The sequence below is a fragment of the Typopeltis vanoorti genome, chromosome 9 (assembly GCF_054136105.1).
Source record: "Typopeltis vanoorti isolate ZY-2024b chromosome 9, IOZ_Tvanoo_1.0, whole genome shotgun sequence".
Classification (NCBI taxonomy): domain Eukaryota; kingdom Metazoa; phylum Arthropoda; class Arachnida; order Uropygi; family Thelyphonidae; genus Typopeltis; species Typopeltis vanoorti.
This window is the reverse complement of record NC_143557.1, coordinates 95,434,921-95,457,648: the sequence shown is the minus strand read 5'-3', so window position 1 is coordinate 95,457,648 and position 22,728 is coordinate 95,434,921. Positions and strand designations below refer to the sequence as shown.

At 37.2% G+C, this 22,728-nt stretch overlaps 1 protein-coding gene across 1 annotated transcript in view; it reads left to right on the top strand.

Moving 5' to 3' along the window:
- LOC150103271 (uncharacterized) overlaps positions 1 to 5,931 on the top strand; it is a 62,044-nt gene extending 56,113 nt beyond the window's left edge. Inside the window, exon 2 of the mRNA XM_090398432.1 lies at positions 3,300 to 5,931. Within this exon, the coding sequence (XP_090254558.1) occupies positions 3,300 to 5,931 (2,632 nt within the window). The remainder of the gene's footprint in view (positions 1 to 3,299) is intronic.
- Positions 5,932 to 22,728: the final 16,797 nt, after the last annotated feature.

Here is a 22,728-nt window from a genome sequence, read left to right as displayed (position 1 = left end):
CTACTTATACAAGTTCCAAGTATGTTTCCTTGTTTTACCCCCTTCCCCCATTCTACAAAAAATTTTTTCTATGTTAACCTGTATCACCCCTTTACCACATAAATGTCTCAATCATATCTTCTCTTTTTTCCTCCGAATCAAAAGACTTTGATTTTTTATTATTTTTATTTGACACCTCCAGGGAGTCCAAAGACTCATCGAGGGAGAGTGTGCCAACAGCATCGAACGATTGATCTCCTTCCAACTACTAACCGCGCTCAAACTTACTTAACTGAGCCATTAGTATCAGAGGCTCTACCAATCGACCAACCTTTGCTGGCAAAGGTTGGTCGATTGGTAGAGCCTTTGCAAACTGCATTCCCTCAATCTGTCTTTATATCCTAAAAACCAGTGATGACCTTAGTCAACCTCTTCTGGATCCTTTCCAACATATCCTTATCACCATGAAATCCAGGGGAACCAAATCTGTGCATTATAATCCATACAAGACCTTATACAATAGAACCAGAACCCTCTTTATCTCTACAAGTTAACGTCTTCTGCATCATTGCCATAATCTGATATGATGTCTTCGCAATTTGTGCAACATGACCTCTGAATTTCAGATCCTTGTCCGCCACCACTCCAAGGTCTCTTATCTCAGCTTTCTCCAAAATTTCTCTGCCAAGTGTATACTTTGCTTCCCATTGTTGCCTACCAAATTTCAGAACCTTACACTTGGCAACATTGAATTGACAATTCTATGCTGTTGCCAACTCATACAATCTATTCAAGTCTTCCTGTAAGGCCACAATATCTGCTTGATTCCTCATCACTCTACCCCAGATTTGCATAATCTACAAATAGTTATATATCACCAATTAAACCTATCCTAATTTCATTAATATACAGATTAAATAACAGTAGTCTGAAAGTTGAGCCGTGCAGCACACTACTAGTGACGGTCCTCTTCCGAGACAGTGCCCTACGTACAACTGGCTTATACTTATCAGATAGCCATTTACCTATCCAACTCATTAGTCTAACATCCAATCCCATCTTCTTCAGTTTAGTAACCAACTTGTGGTCTTGCAATCTATCAAAAGCCTTTGCAAAATCTAAGTTTACCACTGTATATGTCACGTCCCTTGTCCAATCCATTCATCACATTGTTATAGTACGTAAGCAAGTTTGTAAAACACAACCTCCCTTTAACAAACCCATGCTGATGAGCACAAAGAATACCACTGTTATCTACCCCTTTTGTGTCCTTTATCTCACCAACTTCTCTAATACCTTAACTACAACTTCAGATATACAGATTAACCTGTATATCTGAATATGATTTGTTGCCTTAAACTTATCACCAATTTTGTGAAGTGGAACATTTTTGCCTTCCTTCCACTCCTTTAGGAACTGTGCTGTTGCAAGACTCATTAAACAGGTAGGACATCTAACTTACTTAACTCCTCATATGCCTCTTGCTTGCTCACTAGTGAGTCTTCTGTTATTTCGTAATCTACACTTGAGCTTCCGATTTCACACTGAGGATGAAACATCCTGATGTACTGCTCACTGAACACCTCAATTATGTCCTCTGCAGCAGTCACCAATCTCCCACTTCCATTCATGACCAGCATCTTACCTTCTACTTGCCACATATCACAAAAACCTCATGAGGTTTTTCTTAGCCTGATTTGCTAATTTCTGCTCGTACTGCAATTTTGTTATCCTTACCAACTGAGTCAGTCTCCTGGCTTGCTCTTTATACTCTTTATGCAACTGATTTATACCATTATTCATCTTGTGCTGCCTCCAAAGTTAGATTCCATGCTTAATCCTCTCATTCTTCCATTTTACATCTACCTTATTCAGCTTTTCAACCTTTGGAATACATTGATGCTGTTATGTATTTGTCAGTTCCCAAGCTGTTTCCTAAGCTTGTTATAATCACCAGCCTTGTAGTTCCACATATATCCTTTTCTCGCAGAAGTCTTCATATGGCTAGCCACAACCCATGTGATCACATCATGATCGCTCTCACCAACTGGAGGGAAGTGTGAAACCTCACTCACAATTACATCTTCTGATGAAATGATCAGATCCAAAACTCTCGATCCTTGTGTGCCCTCCTTTACATATTTCTTGAGATAGTTGTCTCTCAATAACTCAAGAAATTCATTTTCCTTATTCTCAAATAAATAAATAAATTTCATGTGATGATACTGCGTTTCCCCCTTTTTAACGGGAGTTCACAGTACCATCTAGTCCCCCCAAATTTTATCCAGGCTCCAGAACCGGCATAGGCTGACGAATCAGACCTATAGGTGGGTCAGTATTCCTGACTGTAATCCGTGTGTCCTCAGACTGGTTTGCCTGCTTGCGGGATGAAAAACACCAGATAAACTGGTGGAAAAACCCTGCTGTCCATGCCCAAGACCGGCTAACTTGGCTATGGCTGAGGAAGATCCTTAAGCTCTCACGTCGTTGACGGGAATCGAACCTAGGACACTCCTTCCCCAGGCATATGGTTGCGAAGTGCAAAGCCACTAGGCTAACTGCGCGGACTATTCTCAACTGCTATCTCTTCATTACAATCTCTATACTGCCATAATTAAAATCACTCTTTCCTTGTTCACTAACCAAAGTTGCTTATACATTTCTTCATCACTACCCTCCACATTCCCTGGTCATTCAACATCCAACTAAATAACTCTTCCTGTCAACCTCACCTCACACCACAGTGCCTCAAAGCCATTGCCACAATTTCCTTCTTTTATGTGGATATAGTTCTCTTGCTAATCATCATCACCCCCCCCCCTCCGTTCTTGTCCTTTCTATCCTCATGAAAAACACCGTACCCCTCCATTTCTATTCCCTTTAGGATAACATCTTCATTCAACCATGTTTCATGTATTTCAATGAATTTGAGGTGAATAAGCTACAAATTACAAATATTTTTCAGTCTTTATGTTTTAACAAGCTTAATGAAATATTGTTTTAATACATGAAGTTTTTTTTATTCCCTTTAGGATTTTATCCTAAAGGGAATAAAAAATAAATGATGGTCTTTTGTTCACCAAAAATATAAATAAATAAAATAAAAATAAAATCATGTTCAGTAAATGGAAATATCTGTTTTTTTTTAATTTTATTATTATTATTCTGTTATTGTGTCTTCAAGCTAACCTGTCTAGTGAGTACTAGATAAATGAGTTTTCCAGTTAATTGAGGCCTAAATTTAGAAGTTTTTTTTTTTTTTCTATATGATTAAATTTGTTCATTTTTAATTGATATGTTTTTGTTTTTTTTTCCTGTAGGTACATAATGGACTTTGATGATGACACACATCTTTGTCTTCGGTGTAGCAAAACTATAGTCGGGTTAGATAATTACATAGCGCATAGACAACAGAACTGTATCCATATTCGTCCACCCGAATCTTCTGAACTTCAGCCAACACAAACAAATGAAGAAAATGAAAGATGCAGCTCTCCCTGTGAGCCTTCGATTTCTACTTCTTCTACTCACAATCAGAATACTCCATACATCGTTCATCTTACTGCCGATGACTTCTTTTCTTCCTTAGAATTACAAAGCAAAACTAGTACATCTAAAAATACGACTCTTATTGATAACAGTTCTTCTGAAAATCAGAGCCATTTAAATCAAGGAAAAGATTCTGGTTCTGCAGAAAATATCTTGGTTCCAGCATCAGAATCATATGATGACTACGAAAATGACAACTCAAATAGTTTTGATGATAGTGATAATGACTTTTATCCTCCTACTTCACATACAGGTGGGAAATGGAAACCAGGCTCAAAGCCAGATTTTTCACACAGGCAGCAGTGGGAGGTATTCTCGTTGCCATCCTCTCCTTCTGATGAAAAAGAAAAATCTGCTGAAGATTCTGCTGAAAACCAGTCAAATGTAAATAAGTTATCTGTGACAGATGAAATAAATGTCAAACCTTCAGAATGTTCTAATGAGGTTTTTGATTGTGAAATTTGTAAGAGGAGACTTCGAGACAGGTACACTTTTGCCAGGCATCTGACTACATCTTATCACAAAAGAAGGGAAGCAAAATGTAAAGAAAAAAATTCACTTCCCACAACTGAGTTATGTGCTGTGAATAAAGAAACTGATAGCATTCTTGAAAAATCAAAAGACCATACACATCACAATGAAGCTCACCTTCCCAGTGTATGTCCATATTGTTCACAAATATATGAAAGTTCAGCACAGTGGAGAGATCACATATTAATAGAACACACTAAAGAATGCAAAGAATGTCAATTGTGCAGCCTTTATTTTGTTACGCATCATGAATATCGAAGTCACTTAAGTAAAAATCATAAAAAAAAGAATGCTGTCAAACAGAAAGAGGATGAGAATGCCCATGGACAATTTGAATGTGACGTGTGTGATTTTAAAACAGATTCTAGTACTAAACTGTTGCACCACAAAGTAGGACATCAAGAACCAGAAAGCATTTTGGAGGAAGTTAAGCTACACAGTACATGCAAAAACAAAAAGAAAGTAAGTAAACATAAACAGTCCATGGGATCAGAGCAACCAAAGCAAATATGGAAACAGCTAGTTATGAAAAAAAAATATCGCTGTCCCTACTGTAGCAAACTTTATCCTAAGCAGCATTTAAAATTTCATATGTATACTCATACTGGGGAAAGGCCATTTAAATGCAGTATATGTTCAAAGGCATTTGCTCAGAAAAGCACTTTGCTAATGCATGTTAAACGACATTTGGGACTGAAGCATTTAAAATGTGAAAAATGTGATTTTAGAACCTTAAGAAAAAGTGTTCTGTTACGTCATCAGGATACTCATCTCTCTGATCGTCCTCGTCCTTTTCTTTGTGATATATGTGGTTCTGCACAGCTTGATCGGTGGGCACTCAGCCAGCATATGAAAGGACATGGAGAATGTGAATATAAATGTGGATATGGTAGTTGTCGCTTGGCTTTTAGTAACCGAAGCAAATTAGCATATCACATGCGTGTTCATAATAATGAGCGCCCATTCCTTTGTGATGTTTGTGGTTATGCTGGAAAGACATCTCATCAACTTAAAAAACACCAGAGATCTCACACAGGTGAAAGGCCATTCAAATGCAAACATTGTAGCTATTCTGCATCACTAAGTAGTCATCTGCTTCGACACATGAGGCTTCACACTGGCTCAAAACCTTATAAATGTCCATATTGTGAATATTCTTGTAATACACAGGAGAATATTAGAAAACATATTTTGAAAACAAAAAAACACCTTGGTAAGAAGATGTATCCTTGTCGTTTTTGTGTGTTTGCATGTAATGAATTCCAGGAATATCGAGAACACCTTTTAAGTAGTCATCCTGAGCATTTTCCAAAAGGTGAAAAAGATATAGATTCTTCTGTAATAGCGGGTTTATATGTAAAAGACTTTCCACGACAAGTGGACACACCCATTCCTTATTCACCACGACCACAGAACTCAGAATTAAAAAAATCTCTCAATCATAAACTGAAAAGAAAAAAATTAAAAAAAGCAGTTGTTCAAGATAAAACACCAAATGATCCACTTGTGTACATTGAAATTCCTGCCATTGGCAGTGTAGATGTTTCTAATAGTGCCTTACAATCAGAAACTACAGTACCAGTTATGACTACATCAGTGGACACAGTTGGAGCAAATTGCATAGCAACATATATTCAGGACACTACATATTCATCTGTAGCAATAGAGCAGTTTGCTGCTGAATCAAGTGTGTATACTCCTGGAACAGATACAAGCAATACCCATGTGCTTGTAGCCAGTGCTCTAGAATGTACAGGGACAGATTTACAGCTAGAGGGTTCTATATCAGATGCACACATGCATCACTCTGGCCATCCATCTACCGTTGATGGATCAGCAAACACAATATTTATATATGTTCCTGTTAGTTGAATGTTAATGTTGGTTCATAAAAAGGAAGGGGGGGGGGGAAATATATATATATATATATATATATATATATATATATATATATATATATATATATATATACACACACACACACACACAATTTTATATGTACACACACACACACACACAATTTTATATGTACACACACACACACACACACACACACACACACACACACACACACACCGAATGGCCAGACTATGTAAGATATCCACCTAATGTCATGTTGACCCAATCAATCTTCAGAATAGCTTTGATGTGTTGAGAGGCATCAGCTTCTTGAAATTTTAGAAACACTCCACAGGTATTCTTCAACAAGTGGATATGATGAATTTCTACAGTTTATCAGATTTTTCTGGCAATGAGTTCCTGTTCCTCCAAATCCCAAAGATGTTCAATTTGATTAAGATCCAGTGACTGGGGGGGGGGGGGGGGGGATGGTCCATTAAGGGGAAAGCCATAATTATGTTCCTATAACCATTCCTGTGCAGTTCTGGTAGATTGGCTTATGTATTGGTTACTCATAACTATTATTTTTCAACATATACTAAAATATTAATTATAATAATTCATTATACAAATTATGAAAACAACTACCATGCTAAAGTAAAACTTCAGTTTAATATAAACCAAAATAATCACTTGACGTTTTTGACCTTCACATTAAGGTCAAAATCATCTGGAGTATACACATATATACAAAAAAACAAGCTACACTACAATTTACATGGTATGCTAGAGTAACCATTAAAAAACTGGCCTGACCTTTGGTGAAGAAAAAAAAAACTCTTACTACATCAGTGCTAGAGTCCTGTTATTGTTATTATCAATTTGGTTGCAAAAAATAAATTAAGCTAGAGAGCAACATGTCCTCACATAATTACTTACATAAGTACACATAATATAAATTAGAACAAAACAGTATGGATGGTGGCCAATAAGAACTGAAATTATTGCTTAGAGTCCTAAAGTCAGGGTTTGCTGGAAAACTTTAAAAACTTAAGTGGATGGAATTATGTGCCATCCAAATTCTTGGGATTTTTATGCTACCATAGTGTGATATTATAAATTAATTTTTTTTTGGTATGATATTGTAAATTTATATATGTAATTTATTCTGCACTCTTATGTTTACCTTTCTTCAGTGAAATGATATCGTCATTAGCGATTTAACATCACGTGGCTTATTCTGATTTTGAATAATCAATTGTATGTATTCTACTTTGCAAAAAACTGTTTTCTCTTAAGCCACAGATGATAGTTTGTTAATTTCAAAGTGAAATATCTGGCAGTATATTAAATATACTTTTCATGTGTTTACATGTAGATAATTCATTTATGCTACCATTATTGTTAAGATTGAGCATAGCTTGTAGTAGATTGTAATATATCTTGTTTTTTTGTGTATGTGTGAGTATACTACCGATGATGATGACTTTAATGTGAAGGTCGAAACATCAAATGATTATTTTCATATATATTAAACTGAAGTTTTACTTTAACACAGCAGTAGTGATGTGTACAAAGGTACTAACACTGAACAAATGAAGCGGTAGAAAGCTAACCAAAGTCGGACATAGAGTCCTAAATGGCACACCCTAGTGGAATAGATTGGGTGGTCTTGTGCTAAAGATCTGAGGATTTAGATTTGATTTAGTTTAGATTTGGTAAGAAATTATGGAGCGCATCCAAGCCATGTGGCCAAATGGAGAACACATCATCTACATAGCATAGCCAGATAGTGGGTTTATGTGGGGCAGAGTTTAAAGCTTTTTCTTATAAAGGTCCCCATGAAGAAGTTGGCCAGGGGTGGGAAAGTGGAGAACCCATGGCTGTCCCCTCTATCTGTTTGTAGAATTTACCTTGCCAAACGAAATAGTCTGAGTTCATGGTGAACTGAAACAGGGTTGAGATATCTGAAGGAAATGTGGCTTGGATGAGGTCTAAGGTATCTTTGAGTGGAACATTAGCAAATAAAAAGGAGACGTCAATACTGATCATGATGTCAGTGTTGGAATGTGAGGTTTTCTCATTCCTGTGCAACATGTGACATTGCCTACAATTGGAGCAAGTTGCTTAACATATATCTAGAATATATGTTGCCATACTATCCAGGCTAAATGGCCAACCTGCACCATTAAGATATTGCTTAGTGTTATTGAGGACTTAGGCCACACAGTTAGCCTAGTGGTTGTGTGCTTTGCAACCATATGCCTGGGGAAGAAATGTCTTAGGTTCGATTCCTATCAATGACGTGAGGAGCTGAAGGATCTTCCTCAGCCATAGCCAAGTTATCCAGTCTTGGGTGTGGACAGTAGGGTTTTTCCCCCCAGTTTATCCTGGGGTTTTTCATCCCACAAAGCAGGCAAACTGGCCTTGAGAACTCAACACTACGGACATAGGATATACCGGGGCGTAGGGCTTGACCACCTTATCCTGTGACCCTTTTGAGGTCAGATGATTAATAAATCCTCGACACTGCAAGGTAAAAGAGGGTAAAAGGAAAATGAGATGAGAGATTGAGGACTTAGGAGGATGCTGGAAATGATTGCCTTTCATTGTTATGACTAAGCATGATGGATTCATGGCTTCATATTGTTGTCCTTCCGTCCACATCAATAAACAGTAACTGGAATTCATCACTCTGTATAGCCTCAGGTCTGGTCATGGTAGAGTCTGGCATATTGTGCACTCAATACATTACATTTCTTTGTTGTTTCTGGTTGTACAGTGAGTCATCTGACCAATTGCCACTTGGTTCATAAGTGGATAGCATCTCTGCGTGGGTTTGTGAATGTCCTTAATTGGCAGACATTTTGTTTCCATTTGTGAAACAAACACTGACCTGTTTACTGGGGACCTAATATGATCCATATTCAATTTCTTGAACAGAGTTTCTAGATTATTTTAACTTATAGTCTACCTGCATTATATCTACTGTAGGTTACCAACCTTATGTTCACTAGATTAACATTAAAAAAAATAATAAAAAATTGTTGTACATCTGAATCCTTTGATATGGACTTGGTGTTTTCTGTTTATCATACCATTCTTGGTATACCTGAGGGACTTGCATATGGCCATGATAGTGAGGAAGCATTCCAACTCAGACCCATCCAGGCATCATCATCAAGGCATATACACATACACTCAAAGTCACTCAGGTCAGGGATTTTGTTCATTATTGCATGGGCACATACACATGAACATAGATTCTGTCTCCTGAAAGCAGTTACCAATAGTAGGTAAAACGTTCAATATTTTTATCCAATATTTTCCTACTGCAGCTGAGACATTTTCAAAGATCAGGATAACAAAGGTAGAGAACATTTATTGAAAGTGGCTGGTTTTGCTAATTTAAACGAAGGATAATTTGAAGTTTTTATCATTCAAATTTATTTAGATTAGGAGTATTCCATAAAGTAGATTTCTAAAATAACCTTTCACTTTTACAGGGGGAGTCTTTTCTCCATTCAATAGCATGTAGTGTGTTGAGCACATTCTCTGCTAGTCCATGTTGTTGATATTATGTAATTGTTTGTAATTATATAATTTTGTCACTCTCTCTCTCTCTGCTTAGCTGCAGAACTGCCACACTATCCATAATAAGGGAGTTTACATTGGCAGTATCTTGTACACTCCTGGCACTGATAATGATTGGACATTATATTTTGTAGAGCGGATAAGGGAAGCCAGTTAAATGACCATTTATAAGCCATTTGTGGTTGGTATTTATTATTTTCATAATTTTTTTTTCATAGACTCCTTTAAAACTGAAGTGTAAAAACTATTGCTATTTTGGAGTAATCTAATACTCTATTAGTTGCATTTTTTTATTGAGTACAAGATTTAATAATCTTTTTTTATTATTATTATAAAAAAGACTCATTCCAAAGACACTAATCCAAACAGTGAAGGGTTCTTCTGGGAATCTACTTACTCTCTGCAGAATACTCCATTAGAAGTATTCAAAATAAATTTAGATGTAAAAAACTTGTAAATATCTGGAAAAACAATCATCTTTCATTTAAATCAAGAACAAAAAAACAGCCATCTTTAATTCTACTCAGAGGATATAGTTTTGAATAATTTTGAATAATTCATGAATTATTCAAAATGGTTGAATAATTCTTGAAATTCAATGTTCTTCACTTTCTTTGTTATCCTTAACCTTGAAAATCCTCAGTTACTGTAGGTGAAATATTGGATTAATTGAATTTTTTTATTTACTGTGCTGTTGGATTCCATTTAACATGAAGGATGCCTGAAATATTTTGCCAGCTTAGTGTATATACACCAGTGTATCATTCGAATAGAATAGAATTTGTGTTGTGAAATAATGTATACATACTTTGTATTTTAAGTAAAATATTTGTTGTGCAAATGTTTCAGAAGTAAATGTTTTATTCATCTCTAGTCTGATATGTAATCCATGTACATGAATATTATAGCATTGCTATTTCATGTGTGAGATACCATCTGTATGATGATAATTTATGTATATTATTGTAAATAAGTACTCTGAGAAGTTGTTTATAAACAAAAATATAAGGACCACTTGAGAAAATGTCTCTTAGTTTAGCTACCTAGCTTATCATGATGGATGAAACCTATCAACTATCTTACACTTCACATCCACTTTATAGTTGAAGTGCACATATGTCATTGATAGGGTGATTACAATCATTTTTGTACAACATTTAAGATTTTCAGTTATATATTATTATCTTTTTTGAAAGTTTATTTTTCACTTGGTTAGACTATAATAAATTTAGTTTAATCCTTTATCCAAGTGTGAGCAAACAAAGTTTGCACCTGAAAGTATCTTCAGCACTGGGGTGAGGTGGTACAACACCAGGCAACTCGTTGCAAAGGTGGAGCAAGCTAACATCACTCCTATCTCAGTATCTCCCATAATGCAAAACACATCTCCTTGTGGATATGTATAATGTTATGCATTAAGGGAAGGGCCACTACCCAGACTTGTTTCAACCTTTATTGAGGTCTCTTCAGTGGGAGCCAGGCCCAAGTGGAGATACCAGGCAGAAGCATTAGCAAGGTCATCTCTACCTATAGAAGTTGCCAAACGGTGTGCCACCTTTTAATTAAATTACTCTGGATTTAGAGAAAGATGGTGAAAGTTTATTTTTCACTTGGTTAGACTATAATAAATTATAGTTTAATCCTTTATCCAAGTGTGAGCAAACAAAGTTTGCGCCTGAAAGTATCTTCAGGACTGGGGTAAGGTGGTACAACACCGGGCAACTCGTTGCAAAGGTAGCGCAAGCTAACATCACTCCTATCTCAGTATTTCCCATAATACAAAACATATCTCCTTGTGAAATTATTATTATTATGTAACACCTCCAGGGAGTCCAAAGACTCATCGAGGGAGAGTGTGCCAACAGCATCGAATGATTGAGCCCCTTCCAACTACTAACCGTGCTCAAACTTGCTTATCTTTTGGAAGATAAAATGCAATATTAGACCTTACACAGGAATAGCTCTTGATTTCTGGCATTTCAGGGTCTGACATGAAGACCTGTTTAACACCCCACTATTTTATGACCTACTGTTTACCCTTTGCAGTTGTGTTGCCATTTCTCTCTCTCTTGTTGTTCTTTACATGTCTAAACCAAGGCTTGGTTTAGACTTTGAGTTGATGGTGTGCAGAGAAAAAAGATTTTAAGTAATACTAAAATATTTGACATGCTTTAATTATAATGCTATTCATGTCAATACAGAGGCGTAGCTAGAGGGGAGCGGTCCACCCCGGGCAGCACTTTGAACCTTTTTGAACTTTTGCAGTTAATTCTAAAATACAGTCTCAAGAACCCAAATATTGTAATACCACTGCAAATTTTCCTCACAACTGCTGTAAGTCTTGCTAGTTGTGAGAGGAGTTTTTTCTAAATAAAATTGATCAAGAATTACCTACATTACTATGAAGTAGACTTCGCAATGTCATCGACAATTTTGCTAAAAGCAAGAAAAATAACATTTTAGAATGTTGAAATTAAAGTTTTATTCAAAAATAAACATAGTGTTTTAATTTATTTCCCTATACGTCGTTTTGACTTTCTGTAATTTTTTTGGTCTGTATTGAGAGGGACGGCAAACTCAGGGACTGCCCCGGGCGGCAAAAGCTCTAGCTACGCCACTGTGTCAATATATTTAGGTTTTAATGATTTTATTAGATATATGATGTAGTATTTTTCCTAATTTGATATATATATATATATATCAGTGAGAGAGAGAGAGAGACCACTATATTACACTACACTACATTTCATATCATATCAGCTTAATTCTCAAATATTAACTTCCTTACCTTTGTTATAATATGGATAGTATTGCTACTTGATGAACTCTCAACAATAGGGAAATTGCCTTCTGAAGAACAGTTATTTTTGTGAACAGGATAAAAACTTTTTTCATGAATAGCTGATCATTGTATTTTAAGAGTAAGAGATCTTTATTTTATTTTATTTTATTTATATTGACCCCATACACAAGAGGCGGAGAGCCTATAGCAGTGCCATGTATGGGTTAAACTACCATCACAGGTTAATGAGTTAAAAATGTCTGTTGATTTCTTTTGTTTTTATTTTTGTTATAACTTTTGTTTCAGTTTTCTGGTATAGTCACTTTGTTTAGAGGAGAAAACACATGGCACGGAATAATAACTATGTTTATTTAGTTGTTAATTTGAAGATGCTTCGTCACCAAAGCATCTGCATGGGCACAAAGAACACTATGCATGCATATGTAGGCACATCATCAGGAAGATAGAGACTGATCACAAAAAATAAGGCAAGTTCCCAGAGTCCTAACTGGTGCTCTCCCCATGAGATTGGTAATGGGATCTTGCTTGTTCATCTGATAATCTCAAGAGAGAGAGATGATAGCTTTCCAGATTTTTGGGAATGTGAGGTAGCCATATTTGTCCAGATTCAGAGAATGTAGTAGTGCTGTGGCAGAGTCTAGAAATATTCCTTTGGATTTATATCTGCTTCTGAATAAGAAGAAAGCTTCCCTTAATGGGATCTATTGATTTATATCAGTGGCATGGGTCTGCCATTCTGGAATGGCTGTAGAAGGACACAGTTTCTCTGTTCATCCAGTGGGATATTGGCTGTTCTTTGAGTTTGTTCCAAGTATCTTGGTTTTCAGGAGCGAGGTAGACATCAGAATGATCGAGATTGTGAGGATCTTTTGGTAAGCAGATAAGGGTATTTTTGGTATAGTTAAAAAAACAAAGTTCATATATCTTTTAAGATTACTGGAAATTTTTTGGAACAATTACTTTATACTGGTGACATGTTCTCCATATGGCCACATTGCTTGGATATTATTATTATTATTCCTGACACCTCCAAGGAGTCCGAAGACTCATCGCGGGAGGACACCTACAACTGTCTCACCCACTACACCGAACCACTACTACGAATCATCTCCATCAACGCCATCTACCGCCCACCTCCACCACTACCACAACTAGTTTTAATATACCACAAAAGCCAACATAAAAGGATCCATTAAACAATAATTATCTTGGTTACCCTGTGACTAATTATTTTTTGTTTACAGAAAACCTCTCCACACTGTTAGATACATATATCATCTCTCACGTCATCACTCCTCCCAGCAGTATAGTGTTATCAAAATCTTAGTAAGCAGAGCTAGATGCACTGCCTTTACAAAATCAGCTGTAACATCCATGCATTCCTCAAAACTCAACCCTCTCCCAACATGATTACAATATTGCCATCCCTTACATCCAGAACACCTCAAGAAGGGGGGGAGAAAGAAAATCATCTGCTCTTAAAAGATATGCAAACCTCATTTAAACTATACCTGCCAAATATTATCTGTCCTTATCCACTCACCATACATCCAAGACTTGTTTTCCTCCTCGAAACAATAGTATGAGTTTCATTTCAGTTTGTGTGAACTTCAGTTCTCTGCTTTATTATTATTATTATTATTCAGGCCTCCATGGAGTCAAAAGACTCATCGCGGGAGGTCCTTCCTAAGAAACACAAAGTCTATCATATACCACTCATTGACCGTTCTCGCTCTCACCACTCCATCAGGCAATGCATTCTATGGTTCAACCACCCTCCTTGCAAAGAAACCACTCCTCACCCTCTTGCTCACAGTTTCCTTTCGTAACTTCCAGGGATGGCCTCTTGTCATCACTCCTTCCTGCTGTTCAACCAAGCGAAAGAACTCCCCAGTGTCAATCCTTTAACCACCTCTCAACAGTTTAAAAGTCTCAATCATATCACCTCTCCTTCTATCCATCAAACCAAACTCTGCAGTCCACATTCCCTCAGCTGATCCTCATAACTATCATTGTGCAGTCCTGAAACCATCTTTGTTATCTGCTTTTGTACGTTTTCCACAGTTAATTTATCCCCTTCAAATCCTGGGGACCAAATTTGAGAACAGTAGTCCAAGTGTGGTCAAGTCCAAGTCGGGGTCTTATACAACGGAATGATAACTGTTTTATCTCTGCAGGTCACTGTCCTCATTATTGCAGCAATCCTCTGTGTTACCTTCGCCACCTTTACAATATGTCCCCTAAATTTCAGGTTTCTATCAATCATCAACCCCAGATCTCTTGTCTCCCCTACTTCCTCCAGTATAACTCCTCCCATAGAGTATGCAGCGTCCCATCGATGTTTCCCAAACCTCAAGACCTTACATTTTGCTGCATTAAACCGATACCCCTATTCATTTGCCCATCTGTCTAATTTATTCAAATCCTCTTGCAGGGCTGCCACATCTGCCTATTGCTGGTAACCCTTCCCAGCTTCACATCATCTGCAAACAACTGAATACCCTCTTGCAATCCATTGACAATATCACTGATATAAAGGTTGAACAATATAGGTCCCAATACTGAGCCTTGTGAAACCCCCACTTGTAACCTTCTGCTTCCTTGATATTGCCCCGCCATACACAACTCTGATACCTATCAGACAGCCAATCCTGAATCCATTTGACTAACCCGGCATTTAAACCCATGTGCTGCAACTTAAATATCAGCTTATCATGTGACACCCTGCCTTTGCAAAATCCAAAAAAAATGGCTGTATATGCCTTTCCCTCATCTACTGCTCTTGTAACTTTATTATAAAAGGCTAGCATATTACTAAAACAATAGCGCCCCCTCATAAATCCATGTTGACTCTCACAGATAACATTACCCTCATCTGCCCAATGTTGTATACGGTCTCTAACTAATTTCTCCAAGATCTTAACAACTACTGATGACACACAAACTGGCCTATAATTAGACACTTCCAGTCTGTTACCGCTTTTCAGTGGCGCTATCTTACCCTCCTTCCATTCTATGGGCACCTTTCCAGCAGCCAGACTTTCATTGAAAAGCCAGGTCAAAGGCACTGTCAGTTCCCTAGCACATTCTCTCAAAACTCATGGTGAAATACCATCCAGTCCCACAGCTTTACTGACATCCAGAGTACTCAGTATTTGAAACACTCTCCTCCTGTACCTCTAAACCTTGAACCTGCCCTATCACTCTAGCATTAAAACTGACTCCTCCCAGTTGAAATACTCCAATAAAGTGTTCATTGAACAATTCTACTATGTACTGCATCAGTCACTCTATTCCCATTTTTATCCCACAATATCATTCTTCCACAGTCATTTCTCCTCCTACTGGCCACATATTTAAAAATTTCCCTAGGATTTTCTTTGGATCATAGGACTAATCTCCTATAAACCAAAGAAAATTTTACCTTGCCATTCTCTAAACTATCTACACACATTTTAAACCCAACAACTATGGCTGTTTTTTGTAATGTATTACGTATCAATACCATGATTAAGTTTAGGGTTAAAATAATTCAGAAATTCTGCTCTAGGAAATCATGGAACTTTTTCAGGTCCCAATAAAGTGATTGGCCAATCATTCTGGCATATATAATAATCTAATTGATCACCATTCAGTCATGATCAGGTATGTCCATAAAATCAGGATGCACTAAAGCTATATGAAAGCGTAAAATGTATTTATAAAAGTTTGTGATGATTTCATATTCCAAATGAGAAAAGTCTGGACAACTCTGTTGTAAAGAATGCAGATGGATGAATCGAATGTATGGAAATAATAAAAAATAACTCTGTACAGAAATATTAATTTTTCTAAATGCTTATCTCCTATAACTTTTCAGGATTCATTAACTAATTGGCATAACTGCTATAGTAAATTGAACTACAAAGCTAGTGATTATGACAAACTTGGGTGGCAACTTGGGACAGTGCCATGGCATAAGAAGCTATATGGAATGAATGTCAGTAGTGCATGGGAAATGCTCAAGGATTGTTTCAATGAAGCAGAATCAGACTATATACCCAGTGTAAGGAGGATAAACTGAGTATGGATTAAGTGGATGAGCAACAATATAAAGCTGGAGCTGCAAAAAAAAGAAAGCATCGTGGAAGGAATATAAACAAAAAGATGATCAGCATACTCATGAACAGTATAAAGCACAAGCAAGAAGAGCAACTAATGTGGTAAGGAAGGCTAAATGAGATTTCGAGAGAAAATCAGATAAGCAGGCCAAAGGAAATCGAAAAAAGTTTTTTTGCTATGTAGGAAGTAAGAGAAAGAATGATTGTAGAAAGATTACTTTACTCAGTGCTGATGGTAGGAAAGTGACAGAAGCAGAAGAAATACTTCAGTTACTGAGTGATCACTTTGCAAGGATATATCATCCAGGTGGTGACTTTGCACTTACTGATGTGAGCATTGAGGTAGATGGAGGTACTCAGGATATTCAAAAATATCAATGTGAATACAGCAGTGGACCTGGACAGTATGTCAGGTTGTGTGCTACGAGAATGGACAAGCGAACTGGCAGTGCCTGCGATGTAGTTGTTTAATCTAAGTCTCGACTCTAGCAAGATTCCGAAGGATTGGAAGAAGGGTAAGATAGTTCCATTACATAAAAGTGGCTCCAAGACATAAGTAGCAAATTACAGGCCAATTAATATCTCTGGAATGGTGGTGGTGAAAGTAATGGAAAAGTTGGTTAAAAGTAAAATTCAGGAATGGGTGGATAGGAATATGATATTCTACAGCATTTCCCCAATTTTCCCAAACCTGGAATGGTTTTAAATGCTGCGACAAGTTCAAACATGTTTGAAAATCAGGCACTCCTCACTTTGCATGTGAATTGTGCTATTAAGGCCAGCGTGTGCGCTGGTTGACAGCTGCCTGTGGTTATCGATACCTCCGAGGCGGTCACAAGCAAGGTCAATGCGATGTACTACAGCCCAGCACGCCTGCTGTAGTGTGATATAAATGTGATAGCACACACCTGTAGTGTGTGCTATCACATTTTTGCGATGAGATACAGCCTGCTTTGGCGATGGTGTGTGCTTAGCTTTACATTGAATACGAGGCCGATGATACTCGTCTCTAACCAAGGTGTTCCATAAAAATTTCAGGATTTGTGAAGTGTTCGTTGTAGGAAAAGTTTGAGAAACCCTGCTCTATAGGAACAGCATCGCTTTGTAAAAGGTAGGTCCTGCCTCAGTAATTTATTCACATTTCATAATAAGGTAACAGTGGAATTGGATAAAGGAAATGGCTACACCATGAAGCTGCTGGACTTACTAAAGGCATTTGACAGAATACCGCATAGAAAACTATTACCTAAGTTGGAACAAATGTGAATGGATATGTTGATTTCAGGAGAGTTGTGTTCTCTCTGTATGGAACTGGAAGAAAGCAGTAATGAGAATGGCTTTGAGGTCACTTTAAATACTTAGTGGGATATTTCTGCAGTCCAGGAAATGCAGAGGAAGAATGATTCTGAAATGTTCAGGCAGATGAGGCTAGTGAGCAACAGGAGGGTAATAATGGGCGATTTTAACTATGGAACATAGTTAAAATCGCCCATTATTACCCTCCTGTTGCTTCCGTACCATTTTTAAATTCTTATTCTCCATCCACCTCTTCACTCAGTTCTTTTGCCGTTTTTAGAACCTCTTTAAAATTTGTATCTGATCGATACTCTTGTAAGAATATTTTTAAGTTTTCGATAGATTATAAAGCAAGTGTAATGTTCATATTTTTGTCTTGAAGCATTTTACTCACAAGGTTTATTCTGTTAAGTAAATCATGCCAAGTTATAAGAGAACAAATAAATTTGTAGTCCTTTATTTTAGCACATAATGTTTGTGCTTCATGCTGAGTTTCTTTATTAAAATTTTCATTATTTAAAATTTCAAAAAGTGCATCGTAAATTTCTCCTAACTGATATCATAGAGGGCGGATTGCATTAATTTTACTTTCCCATCGCGTTTCTGATGGCTGTTGCAATGTTATTTTTTTTACGACCTTTAAAAGGATTGTTCAAAGATTGTAAGAGAATGAAAAGAAATTGTATATTTCTTGAATAATTGCAAAAAACTAATTGTATCTGCATTCACTTTGGCTGCATCGTTAATGATTAAATTTAGAGTATGAGCAGCACATGGCACGTAAAAAGATCGAGGATTTTTGTTCGAAAGCAAATTTTGGAGCCCATATTTTTTCCCTTTCGTATTTGCCCCATTGTGATACCCTTGACTTCGCATGCCTTCAATGGGAATGTTCCATTTTTCCAGTTGTTTCATTATTGTTGCACATAACCACGTTCTGTGGAATCTGATATATCTGTAAAACCTAAAGAAATAAGGGGTGCACTTGTCAACTTTGCCTAGAGCGCAAAATTACCTGCCACCGACAGTGATTGCACATAATGCATAAATGTTTTAGGCAAAATAAAATAGTGCATATTTTAATCTTTCATAGCACGAGGATTTGAGGATTGGTTAATAAACACTGATTTTGTCATGTAATCACCTGATGCATTACTACAAAACAGTAGAGTAATTCTATCTTTGGAAACTTTGAATCCATGAGCTGATCTTTCATTTTTCGAAATATAGGTGCGCTTTTGCACTTTTTTCCCCCAATATAACCCGGATTCATCCTCATTGAACACCTGGTCGGCACTATAAATTATTATTATTATTATTATTATTATTCCTGATACCTCTTTGAGAGTTTTTTGTTTAATAAGATTTCCATCCATAGGAATTTTCTTTTGAGGTGCAATCTTCTATAGAAATCATTAGAGATTTCTCCATTTTGCCATTAGAACATCGCGTACACGAGCAACGCGCTTTGCACTTATCGTTGACCCAGCAATAAACACTTTCTCGGATTTTATGTTCATTTTGTTTGATTGTTCGAATTGTTGATTCATTTAAATTCAAAGTCCCTACAAAAACTCCTGGTTTTTCTCCATTTTTCAACCGATCCAAGATTTTGAATATTTTTCTTCGAGAGAAATTAATTTTGTTTTCAATGTTGGTTTTTCCCTTTCGTTGCAGTTTGTGGCCGTTACTATAAAAATAATTTTTTTACACATAAAAGCAAGCATTACATATTGTATGTAACTCACCAGAAAATAAAGTGCTCAGCTTGAGATGAACACACGTATGATTTTTAATGCACTTTCCTGGTAGAAACGAGGACAACTTTCAACAATAAACGTTTTATACGGTAAACAAATGAGGGACATGCGTCCTAAAGAGTATTTCCCCTAATATAAATTCTCTACTTATAATTACATGCGGGATACAGGCAGACTCAAATTTAACGAAGATAAAATTTGATTTTTAAGTCGCACGGTGAAAAACATATGAAAAGATAAAAGGGTTACAACAATTTGTAGACCATGTTTTTATCGGAACCGTGTTGTATAAGTACCGCGTTCAACAAGGGTTACCTGTATTTAGAAATTTATGTACATTTAATCATACAAATAAACATTTATTTTACAAATGATATTCTATCTTTTTCAATTTGGCTGACCTACTTGAATACAAATTCTATCCTACGGTTCTTCTTTATGAACTGGTCAATAACATCGTCATAAAAAGTTGGTTGTAACTTAATTTTCCCAAGCAACATGCACACTTGTAAAAGCTGGCTGAAGCTCACTGGCTAGAGCTACTTTGACTGTGTATGGCCCGTGTTTAAGCAACAGGGTAAGATGACGTGAAGGGAGCGGAAATGGCTATGCTCGCGCATGAAATCACAGTGCTGAAGAGAGGACCAGGATGCTCCCACAACCGAGCAAGCCAAGGTAGCTTGACTAGTGTCGGCCTTCGATACACAACGCAAAGATCAATTATTGCCACGCAGTCTTAAACCGTCTTCTGTCTACAAAAATAAAAGCATGAATGGAATGCTTATAAATGCATGCATTTATTAATAAATAAATATTACTTCTTTCTCAATTAATGAGCTTGCGCAATTCGCCACTGTTGTGTATCGAAGACCGATGCTAGTTCGTCTAGTCAAAGCTACCCTGGCTTGCCCAGTTGTAGGAGCTTCCAGATCCTCACTGCAGCATTGTGATTTCATGCATGCGCATACCCCATTTCCGCTCCCTTCAAGCCATCTTAAACACAAGGCCATATGCAGTCAAAGTAACTCTAGCCAGTGAGCTTCAGTGAGAGTGTTGGTGGATAGGGAATTGAAGTTTAGGGGGCACATTGCAAAAGTGGCTAAATCAGCTCATCAAATCACTTGGTTACTGAAGAATTCTTTGACATTCAGAGACAAGCAAGTTATTGTTCCTCTGTATCGAGCCTTGATAAGACCCCATCTTGACTACTGTACCCAGATTTGGGCGCCAGTGTTTCTTCTTCCTGATGGGGTGAAGGTGGAGAGGATCCAGAGGCAGGTGACCAAGATGATAGCAGGTCTATGGAATGAACCTTATGAGAACAGGTTGAAGATTTGTGGATTGCAGAAATTGGTTGATTGGCAGAAAAGGGGTGATATGATTGAGACATTCAAATTACTGAAGGGTTTCTATAAGATTAATGCAGAGGATATTTTTCAGAACAGGACTGGCGGTGGGTGGACTAGGGCCATCCATGGAAACTGGGCAAGAGTGTGGTTAGCAAGGGTGTTAGAACTAGGTTTTTTACTTGGAGAGTGGTGAATGATTGGAATAAGTTGCCAGTCTGTTGCGGGTGCCATGACTGTGAATGAGTTCAAGGCAAAGTATGATAGATACCGTATGGATGTTGAATAGTTGTTCTTGACATGATGTTTAAGGCCTCCCTCGATGAGTAAGGACTCCTTGGAGTTGCCCAAAATAATAATAATAATAATAATATACATTGAAAAATTAACGACAAAGATTATGAAAAATACGGGAGCCGGGATGATCCAAAAAAATTAGCTAAAATACGGAAGAGTTGTTCACCCTAAGACAATAGTACCTCGGTTTTCGAACGCCTCTGTTCTCGAACAATTCGTTTCCCGAACAAAAAACGCCCTAGTTTCCGAAGAGAATTTTGGTTCCCGAACTGGCAAACGGCAACCACGTGCTGAGCTGTAAGGCGGGAAAGCATTACTTACTCGGCAGCCTTCGTTCAGTGCAGACACCTGCTCGAATTTGCAGTGAGATTTCTTGATTTTCTTTGTGCTGTTTTTTTTTTTCCATAAATTATTACATATTAATTAAGCCACCATGGCACCGCAAAAAAAATAGTGATAGCAGCAAAGCGAAAAGAAACGTTGTTAGAACCACGATAGAGATGAAAAAAGAAATCATATCCAAGCATGAAATGGTGTTCGTGTCTCGAATCTTGCTATGCAGTTCGGTATGACGAAATCAACGATATGTACAATACTAAAAAATAAAGAGGAGATCAAGAGAGCTGATGTTCCAAGAGGAGTGAAAGTTCTAAACGAAGATCGCAGACGATTGAAGAAGTGGAAAAATTGTTGCTGATTTGGATAAACGAGAAACAGTTAGCTGGTGATAGTGTTTCTGGCTATAATTTGTGAAAAAGTGAGGCGATTACATGATGATCTGTTAAAGAAAAACCCTGGTACGAGTGCTGATACTGATGTGTTCAAAGCTAGTAGAAGGTGGTTCGAGAAAATTAAGAGGAGAAGCGGCATATATAGTGTGGTTAGGCATGGGGAGGCTGCGAGTTCGAACTGAGAAGCTGCTGAGAAATATGTGCAAGAATTTAGTGACTATGTAAAGTTTCTATGTAGTAATTAAAATAAAAACTGAGGGTTTTCTTATCTAACAAATGTTTAAATGTTCAACCAGCCTATTTTGGAAAAAATTTCCAAAGAGGACCTAATCACTCAGGAGGAAAAAGCATTGCCAGGACACAAGCCAATGAAGGACAGGCTGACTCTTTTGCTATGTGGAAACGCAAGTGGTGACTTCAAGGTCAAGCCATTGCTTGTGTACCACTCTGAGAATCCGAGGGTGTTTAAGAAAAATATAACGTCATGAAAAGTAAATTGCCTGTTATGTGGAGGGCTAATAGTAGGGCTTGGGTAACCAGGCAATTGTTTATTGAGTGGATCCATGAAGTCTTTGTCCCAAGTGTGAGAAAATACCTTCAAGAAAAAAATTTGCCAATTAGATGCCTTCTTGTGATTGACAATGCTCCTGTTTATCCTCCAGGCTTGGAAGACAAGTTAGTGGAGGAGTCTGATTTTATCACAGTGAAGTTCCTGCCCCTTAACACAACCTCTCTAATTCAGCCCATGGACCAGCAGGTCATTTCGAACTTTAAGAAACTCTACACCGAAGCACTGTTTCAAAGGTGTTTTGAAGTGACCTCTGATACAGAATTAACACTCAGAGAATTCTGGAAAAAATCACTTCAACATCCTCCATTGCTTAAGTATTCTCGACAAAGCCT